General features: G+C 43.3%; 1 protein-coding gene across 1 annotated transcript; it reads left to right on the plus strand.

The window, feature by feature from the left end:
* The first annotated feature begins 398 nt into the window (after positions 1–398).
* Positions 399–10,078, plus strand: LOC139927626 (creatine kinase U-type, mitochondrial-like). The gene is made up of 10 exons (XM_071919828.2): positions 399–416; positions 4,036–4,201; positions 5,707–5,905; positions 5,986–6,081; positions 6,229–6,450; positions 6,589–6,674; positions 7,928–8,051; positions 8,490–8,624; positions 8,771–8,896; positions 9,840–10,078. Exons 2-10 carry the CDS (start codon positions 4,059–4,061, stop codon positions 9,954–9,956), a joined length of 1,248 nt encoding a protein of 415 aa, XP_071775929.1. The 5' UTR covers positions 399–416; positions 4,036–4,058; the 3' UTR covers positions 9,957–10,078.
* Positions 10,079–10,537: the final 459 nt, after the last annotated feature.

The raw sequence follows: 10,537 nt of genomic DNA on the forward strand, positions 1-10,537 counted from the left end.
GAAAAGTAAAGGGTAATAGCCTATAGTGAGTGTGTGCATGTGTGTGTGTGTGTGTGTGTGTGTGTGAGAGAGAGAGAGAGAGAGAGAGAGAGAGAGAGAGAGAGAGAGAGAACATGCATGTGTGTCTAGGTGTGCATGTGAACAGGTAGACAGACATGCTGACTGACAGTAGAAAGAGGATTTTCTGTCTGTTGCCCAGTGAGAGGCTAATCCTGAGCCAAGAACCCAGGACATGTCCCCATCTCTCCTCTCTCTCTCTCTCTCTCTCTCTCTCTCTCTCTCTCTCTCTCTCTCTCTCTCCTCATCCCATCACTGTTCCTCACTCCACTTTCATTCTGCAGATCGAGCCTCCCTGGACTGAGCTGCAGGAACCTAACCAGCCTTTTCACCACCTCCACTCTTCACACTAACCTCAGGTGAGTGACGGATTCTCCCTCTGAAGAAAGGCTTGAGCGCAGTTTTCTAAGAAAAGACAATTATTTTATACGGAGTGTGTGAGTATAAATAAAGAGTCGATTAAGATTTGGCAACTCTGGAAAGATTTGTAGATCTTGAAATTTGTAACTGATTCCAAAATTATCCCATTATTCAATCTAAACATCTATAATGGAGAATTTTGTTGTTTATTGTTTATTGATAAGGAATCCCATTAGCTGTACACAAAGGTGCCAACTATTCTTCCTGGGGTCCCACTAAAACACAATATACATCCAAAACAAATACACAAAGTTTAAAACCAGGATATAATAAAAGCAAAAATTAAGACCACTGTCATGGGCCTCAACATGAAAGACGAGCAAAAATATAATAAGATAGATCACATTTGTACAGTAAACAATGATTCTTACATATCAAAGGCTGAGGACAAGCTTAAACAAACAAAAGTGTGAATGAAATATTTCTACATGGATACATCAGTACAAAACAAATAGAACTAACAATTAAGCAGTTTTGTGTGTTCATGTGTGTTCACACCAAGTGATTCCTGTCTTTCCATTAGCTATTTTTCTACATGCCCTTGGGGAACATATACTGTACAGCCTCATGCATTAGTACCTCTTAATCCGACTGATATTAGCCGGGAACAGCCACCTGTCAACAGCTATTTCCTTTATCACGCCGTAGTATCTCCTACTCCTAAGACTGGCCATTCATCTAACATTGTACATTCATTTAAAAAACATAACAAAACACACTTTGTAATCTGTTTCACCCCCATTTCAGGAAATGACCCTCTCCTCACCGGTTTCCCTCTCCATTTATAAACCAGTTCCCAAAGTGTGGGAACACTTTAACCCCCACGCTTTAACCCCTCCCCCTGTCCTCCACTTGACCCTTCACCCCTCTCAAACTGCCCCTCTCTCTCTCCTCCACACTTCACCCTCTGTCTCATGTCTCTTCTTGCTCCCTCTCCCCTTCACCCCAACTCTTTCTCTCACACACTTTTTTTTTCACTCAGCACTTCTGGTTTCCTCCCCTTTCCTCTTCCTCATCCACGTTGTATCCTCTCTCGTTGTATCCTTTCCTCTAGCTCCTCTCAAACTTAAATGTCCTTCCTCTCTCTGTCAGTCTCTTCCGGTCCCCCCCCCCCCCCCCCCCGTCTCTCTCTCTCCCTCTCTTCCCTCTTCCTGTCTTCTGTAAACTCAGCTGACCGTCCCAGAATGTCAGAAAGGATCATGCGCTGTCCGGGGCTGATGCCAACGCTATAAGCTGGCACTAAAGCTTAACCTCACCCACTGCTACTATTAATACTGTGTGTGTGTCTGTATGTGTGTGTGTGTGTGTGTGTGGCGGCACATGTATGCATGTGAAAGGTGACTTTGCTTTGCTCGGACGACCCTTAGCAATAGACAGACAGAGAATTAGCTCTATTATGGGTATTGGAGTGATCTTATATTTATTTGTATTGCATTGTCTCAGCAGTGTGTGACACTATCAGGCTCCATCTATTTTCACACCCTTGATCCCAAAATCATAGTGAGACATGTAAATTTGCCAAGTGGAAATTGTCCCCACTGGCTTGATATGATTGACAGCTGTGATATTTGATTGACATCATCGGAATGGCATGAGTCGGAAGGAGGCGGCGACATTTTATACTAGTACAGTGGTGTGTGTCTCCGATATCCAATCACGAATCATCTGATCACCTGACCTGCAGGCTTTTCTGGGATGACCAATCAGAGGGCTTCTGTCTGCTTCCACCAGCTTCCAGAATAATCTCATCACCCAGACCGCAGGCGTATCTGTTACTTAAGCATTTTATACCCTAGGCATAATGCAATTAGCGGTGTGAGATTTTGTCTGAGTGCGTACTTGCGGTGGTGTGTGTTCATGCATCTTAATGGGAATCTTTATGTGGATTACACTTAAGAGGAATATTGAACTGCAAAATATTATTATATAGCAATATTAGCAGCACCTTCCTTTTACTGAGTTGCACTTCCCTTTTACACAATCCATATCAATTACTTCAAGGCTTAAAATCCTTCTTCTACCTGTTTCCTCTCCTTCATCTGCATCTCTCTTTCATTACTGAAAAGAATTCAATATGTGAATTTTGTAATGGCTCATAGCTTTGACCTGGATCCACCTTGTCAGTCTATTGCACAGAAAAAGCAGGTGCTCCTAATATTTATAAACTCAGTGTAACACACAATGCTCTGACACTCTTCTAAAGGTTTTGTGTCCACTGGGAACCGTTCTTTACAAGCTTCTTTTTCGGGATATTTTCAGTGGAAAGAACACAGTTTCATGTTCAAGACAGTGAGAGCATGTTTTTAGCGCTCGCGGCAAAGAGCACCAACTAAGAAGTTAAAAATATTTAAACTGTTAACAAAAGAGTGTTGCGCTTCAAACAGGTTTTCAGTAGTCGCTTAGCAACAAGAGCCACAACCAGCACTTCCCCAAAGCATCTGCTGTGGCCACTATCACCTCACTGTGTTCATGTTCTTCCTGTGTACTGTATGTGTTTAAATGTTTTTGTTGTTTATTATCAGTGCTGCCTCTTGGCCAGGTCTCCCTTGTATAAAAAAAATATATATGCTGCATATACAATACCAGTCAAAAGTTTGGACACACGCATTTTTCTTTATTTTTAGTATTTTTCACATTTTAGAATAATAGTAAAGACATCAAAACTATGAAATAACACAAATGGAATTATGCAGTGACCAAATCAAAACTATCTTATATTTTAGATTATTTAAAGTAGCCAAAGCAAAGGCTTTGGAAAGACATTTGATGCCTATGTATTACATAGGCATCAACTTCATTATTTATATTTGTCTAAGAAACAAATTTCAAGCATTTAAGCATAAGCCTTTAGATCAAAATGGCTTTAAGATAATGAAAAAATAGTACATTCAATCAGGTGTGTCCAAACTTCTGACCGGTAGTGTAGATGCACTTACTCAGCAAAGCTATCATCTCACCACTACGAGATTTCTGAAGAGCGTACACAACAGTGCTGATTTAATACTCTTCCCTGATCAAAACAAATCCTGTTACTTAAACTCCTGTCACTTGCCATTCTGCTCTGCTCTCCCTCTGTGAGCAGACTAGCCTGATAATCTGAGGCCCTGTTATCAGCCTCCTCGCCCTCTGCCCTGGCATTCAGGCAGGGCGGAAATATGCTGCAGTAGCCTAACATTCAGAGGTGGCAGAGCCGATACCTCTATGCTACATTGTGGCACACACAAACATAAATGACCACCGTGACATTTAGAGCACCCTAATTAGACTATAACCAACTATAACCATGCTCAGCAGTGGGACTCTACACTTTGGTACCCAGAAGCAAACTCATTTCATTTCCCTCAGGATGTAAACTGATCCAAGGGTGTAACTTGATTGGCAGACAGCAGTGACCAGACTCTAGTGACCTGGTGTCTCATTGGAAATCACTGATAAAAAACCCCAAAACCACATCATGCTGAAACACTGGAAATAATGATTTTACTTTTCTGGGGGGGTGAACAAACTTCCTGTTTACAGCTGCTGGAGAGTGACCTTTCCCCTCTGACCTCTCATTAGGTAATACCCCAGGCCACGTAACCATGGCGACCTCATTCACCCGTATGATGTCCGGCCGTAACACGGCGGTAATACTGGCCAGCCTGGGAGCCGGCACACTGGCGTCAGGATACCTCCTCACTGACAGCACCGCTGCTGCTGAGAGGAAGAGGGCCTACCCACCCAGGTATGTGTGTGTGTGTGTGTGTGTGTGTGTGTGTGTGCCTCTTAGCTTTAATATAACTTTAGCTGGTTGGCTAATAGTGTTTTGTTAATTTAATGTCAGATAATGGTACAGAAATTAGGAGCAGAGATGAGACATTGATATAGGTTCAATTACAACTCAAAGAGCAGAGGCTCGGTGAGTGAGTGTGTGTGTGTGTGTGAGTGTGTGTGCGTGTGTGTGTGTGTGTGTGTATGTGTGTGTGTGTGTGTGTCTGAATACTGCTAAAGCTTATAGATGCTGCCTCTTTGTAAACCATGAATAGATGTAGCATAGGCTACTGTACATGAAAGCATTCCATTCCATTTTCTTTTCTCTTCTGAAAACTAGACTAGTCTGCTCTGTGATTTTCTGTTCCTGATGTGACAGAGCTGCTTCTCCCGTGGAAAAGACTTGACAGACACTGCGCTGAAACATTTTTTCGCATAACTCAGTGGGTGTTAGAAGCTCTGAATGTCACTGCAGATTGTATAAATGGCTATTTATATTAAGAACAGCTGAAACAACAGAAGTATTATTTCAGCAAATATTTATCAAACAGTAAAATCTATAAATCATGGCATCTTTGAGGCCCTTGGAATCTTCCAAACATTTTGCCCCTATTCGGTGCCCATGAGTAGAGCAAATGTTTAATATCCCCTAAGAGCAATTTGTTTTACAGCAGAGAAGTGCATTCAGACAAGGGAGCAGCCCAGAGAGCTGCTGTCAAATCAGAGCATTAGCATGTACACATTTGTGTTGCTGACCAGTACAACAGTGTGAACCTCATGAGTGACAGTACTACCAAATATCTTACAGCATAATTCAACAATATTAGTCAGTATGTTACCACAGCGTCAGGCCAGTTCAGGTTATTCAGTCATGTGCGAGACAATTCACTTGTCTATACCTGTGTTTGCTAACGGTTCAGTTGTGAATGTTAGCTAGCAAGCTAAGTAGCCTAACATTACTGTATTCTCCATGGAAGAGATTAAGGCAGATGATCAACTTGGTCGGGTGGTGGTGCTAAGGGCCAATGTCTATCTATCTATCTATCTATCTATCTATCTATCTATCTATCTATCTATCCATCTACCCAAAGAATCCCCTCTGATGCAAAGTGGATCATATTTTTATAGAGTAAAATAAAATGTGGTGCTTTGCTAACTGCTGACCTCCAATAAGACAATGTCACTGTCACCAGAGACTTGCCACTGCAACTGTTAAGCTGCTTGGCTAGTATCAACTGATGCTAGCATGTCTGCTAAATCAAATATTTAATGAGAAAAAAGCAGAATAAATAAATACTGTATGTATATCGACATTTGCAGATATTTAACGAAACACCAACAATTAAAACAATTTTTGTCAAAATTATTCCTCTAGGAGGCATACGATTATTAGCAGGGTACAAATTGGACTATTAAATACTAATAATGAAAGAAAAACTTTGAGGAGGGTTTGAGTTAGTTGCTGATATCTTTCTGCAGTGCTGATTTCCCTGACCTGAGGAAACACAACAACTGCATGGCAGCAGCCCTGACCCCGACCATATACGCCCGCCTGAGGGACAAGACGACCCCCAACAACTGGACCCTGGACCAGAGCATCCAGACCGGGGTGGACAACCCCGGACACCCCTTCATCAAGACCGTGGGCATGGTAGCCGGAGACGAGGAGAGCTACGAGGTCAGTACCAGGGTTTTAGTGAGTTGGTGGTCTTAGGTCAAACTGCACAGTGTTTGACAGTGCTGCTGTCCTTCCATCAGGTGTTTGCAGAGATCTTTGACCCCGTTATCAAGGACAGACACAACGGCTACGACCCTCGCACAATGAAGCACCCCACTGACCTGGATGCCTCCAAGGTTAGACTTGCATTTTCTACTCTTCTCTTTATTCTCTCTACCTTATCCATCCATCCATTAATTTTATTCCATCTTCATCATTTTCTAACTCCTGCGTGTCTAATCACACTGAATTTTCATTGGGTTTCTCCCTCCTCCCTTCCTCAGATTACATCAGGAATGTTTGATGAGCGCTATGTGTTGTCATCTCGTGTCCGTACCGGCCGCAGCATCCGTGGGCTGAGTCTTCCCCCTGCCTGCACACGCTCCGAGCGCCGCGAGGTGGAGCGCGTGGTTGTGACGGCTCTGGCTGGCCTGAAGGGAGACCTGGCTGGCCGCTACTACAGTCTGGGAGAGATGACAGACAGAGAGCAGCAGAAGCTTATTGAGGTGAGGACACACACACACTCACACACACACACACACACACACACACACTCAAAGACAAGGTTGGTTTCTATACTTTGGTATAATGACCTTTGCCCTCTAATACCTCCGGGTTCCTCTGTCCCTTTACCGGCCAATCAGGAGCACTTCCTGTTTGATAAACCTGTGTCACCTCTGCTCACGGCATCTGGGATGGCCAGAGACTGGCCCGATGCCCGTGGGATCTGGTAAGGCTAGGAGAAACTAGGTACAAGAAATTGTTTTGCTTTGATAGTAAACCCTGTAAATGAAATCCTTAGTCCCTGCATAGTTTGTCTAGAACTCCCAGAAACGTAGCTATTTATTCCTGAAGAACAGTGTTTGCTCTCATACATGCAATATGTAAAGGGTTTGGTCAAAATAGGAAACCGCAACCATCCCCCAACCAGCTCCACTACCACAATCACCACCATGGTGGCTGGTCTGTGCTGGGGACAGTTGGATTTTTTTTCAGGTTTAATAGGAATAAGAATAAACTAATTACTGGGATAATTATTCTTTGTGATCATCTTCAACGCATAATGTATTTATAGCAATGTATCAATGTTTTCCAGGGTGACAATCCATGACCTGATAGCCAATGATTTCTCTATACCCAGTTATGATCTTCATACAGAATCTATGAGGGATTCCGGAATAGTGTACAAGACAACATTAAGCACAATAAAGTTGGAGGGCCAATATGATCAGTCAGAATCGTTACATTAGTTATGTAGAATTATGTAAGAACAGACTCTGGCTTTCCACCATTGTGTCATTGTTTAAAATGCCTCCAAACAGCATCAGAGAGACACTGTCACTGCTGGAAGTCTATATGCTGGTGTTTCCATTATTTTTACCATACCCTGTAATTCCATTTTTTTCCCTAGACATTTAGTGCTTAATAAATCAACTAGTATCCTGAGACTTGTTGATCTATTCTCTCGCAGCTCCACCATACCCAAACAAATCCTGAAGATTCCCCTTTCTCCTGTTTTATGTCTCAAATATCTTTCCTTTACACTTTTTCTCACACCTGGTCCCTTATTGATCAACATCCTGTGTCCTCTGTGAATCCACCATGTCCTTTCCTTACGCTTCTCCTCTTCCTTTCCCTCCACCCCTCCATAACTCCCACTTCAGGATCATTTCCTTTTCGATAAGCCAGTGTCGCCCCTGCTCACCTGTGCCTTCATGGCCCGCGACTGGCCCGACGCCAGAGGCATTTGGTATGCAGTATGAGCCTTGCTGCCCCTTGCTGTGTGTTTTTCTCATACTGGATGAAATCATCATCAATCAGCTCATTTGTATGTCAGTTATTTATGCAGATACTAACATGGACATCAAATTCCAGCTTTGACCATTGTTGTCAGCATGCAAGAACGTAGGATTAGCCTGTGTGTGGCTGAACTAGAGACAAACTCGGGGTCAGTCCTCATTCTGTCTGCCTTAATTGTCTCAGGCACAACAACGAGAAGAACTTCTTGATCTGGGTGAATGAGGAGGACCACACGAGGGTCATATCCATGGAGAAGGGAGGAAACATGAAGAGAGTGTTTGAAAGGTTCTGCAGAGGTCTGAAACAGGTATGTGGGTCTGCATGTCACCTTATGCCACTATACCCCAGCCTGGATCTTCTTAGTCTCAGATTGTCCCCATGGGAAAACAAGACCACTCAATTCAAGTCAAGTTTATTTTTAGTGTTTAGAGTGTCGCAAAGTGCTTCACAGAAAACGAAGGACACAAAAACAGATAAAAACAAGGGCAATGAAAACAAGAGATGGAACAAATACATCACAAACTGCAAGAAACAGGGCTAGAGTGCTTGTGTGTGTGTGTGTGTGTGTGTGTGTGTGTGTGTGTGTGTGTATTTGAGTGTCATTACCTATCTAAAAAAAAGAACAAAAAGTTAACTTCTTGTCTAGAGAGTACCTTGTTGACAAATTGTGCTGCAAATGTTCCCTCTGTTATCACTGTGTTCCCAAAACTTTTAAACTCAAATAGTCTTCACTTGTGACCTCCAGGTGGAGCATCTAATCCAAGAGCGAGGCTGGGAGTTCATGTGGAACGAGCGTCTGGGCTACATTCTCACTTGCCCCTCTAACCTGGGCACTGGACTCAGGGCCGGTGTGCATGTCCGCCTGCCCTTCCTCAGCAGGGTAATGCAGCAGAAACACTGGAAATGCAACTCAAACACGCAGAGGACTGCACACACACACACACACACACACACACACACACACACATACAAACACCCTGTATTATTATCCTGAGTGAATGTGTGTGTGTGATGTTTACAACCTAGGACCCCCGCTTCCCTAAGATCCTGGACAACCTGAGGCTACAGAAGAGAGGCACAGGAGGCGTCGACACGGCTGCCACTGGAGACACCTTCGACATCTCTAACAACGACCGCCTGGGCAAGTCAGAGGTAAACATATAAGAATGAAGGGAGGGGAGGTATAAATTAAAGCAAGCAAAAGCGAGATCACGAACGGAAGCGAGCAGAAGGTAAAGAGAGAGAGAGACACACACACACACACACACACACACACACACACACATACACAGGAAGAACAGACATCCAACAGGTGTGGGCTGTGAATAACCTCGCCCCCTGCTGTTCCTAATTCTGAGTTGAACACGTAGCTGCCACCTGCAGGGCTGAACTCTGATGCGTACGAAGGGCAATTATAGCCAATTGGATGCCAGCGAGAGCTCCCCCCTGGAGTTGGAGGGAGGGGAAGGGGGGTGGGGGTAGCCCTCGCTACTGACGGACAGAAGCCAGCAGGGGTCGGAGACATGGGCATCACATCTCGTTGCTTGTTGCATCTCCAACATGTACATTTTTCAGGAACTAAGAAAAACAGCCTTGTTTTTAGCTTGACCGCCATGCATTTTGAAGTTTATCCAATGGGGTTTGAAAAGGTTTCAAAAGCCCTGGGCTCGTGGTACTTTCTCAACCCATAGAGGGCCAAGTAATGCTTCAATTTAAGTTAAAACATTAAAATTACCAAAGTTGGAGATACAAGTTTATAACTATTTGGCATCAGACAAACTGGTTCTCAATCATCTGCCCTCGAGGAGCGAGAGTCTGCAGGTTTTCATTCCAAACAAACACTCCATCAGCTGATTTCACTGATTTGCACACCTTCAACCAAATAAAAGAAGCTGATCGGAGAAATCAGCTGGTGGAGTGGTGAATGGTTGGAATGAAAGCCTTCATCCTCTTGGGCCTCAATGGCACATGGTGGAGAAACATCGTTGTCGTGATGGATGATTTGTATTGATATGGATTCAAGTGTAACCAAACTTTGTAACAACTTTGTGCCGGTGATGATGTGATTTTGATGCTGGTTACTGTGCATCCACAGGTTGAGCTGGTCCAGTTAGTGGTTGACGGTGTAAACTACCTAATTGAATGTGAGAAGAGGCTGGAGAGGGGACAGGACATCAAGATCCCCTCCCCCATCCCTCAGTTTAGGAAGTGAACATCACCTCCGCCGGGAACCCTGGGATAGAGCAGGCCCTCCAACTGCTGGTCGTTAAACTGTTGGTCTTATATGTACGAGATACTCATGGCATGTATAGGATTATATTGAAGCACATGAACAATAAATGTACATTCATTCTAAACACAATAAACTCCTGCTGGAGCAAGTCTGTCTTCATGGCTGGTGTTTTTCAGAAGTCTTTGTCTTTTAGTCCAAGAATTTGGGACTTTGATTGTTTAAAAGAAATAACATTAGTGTTATTGTCTCTGTGTCTATGCAGACAGAAGTATGGCATTACTTGAAACTTGAGAAATGAAAAAGAACAATACTTGTCAATAAAATCCAATCAATTCAAATTTATTTAAAGTTAAATTTACATAGAAGTGTTGCAATACACTGTACATTGACATTAACAGTGCAGCAAGGTAGGTGAGAGGTTAGATAGCAATAGCAATAATAAAACCATAATACACAAACACAAAAAAGACAAAAATGAATCAAAACATGGACAATACAGAACAAACTTGCAACGATAACACAGCAGCATGCAGACACAAATAACACTAGTGTTCTCTCTC

The sequence above is a fragment of the Centroberyx gerrardi genome, chromosome 8, assembly GCF_048128805.1.
Source record: "Centroberyx gerrardi isolate f3 chromosome 8, fCenGer3.hap1.cur.20231027, whole genome shotgun sequence".
NCBI classification, from domain to species: domain Eukaryota; kingdom Metazoa; phylum Chordata; class Actinopteri; order Beryciformes; family Berycidae; genus Centroberyx; species Centroberyx gerrardi.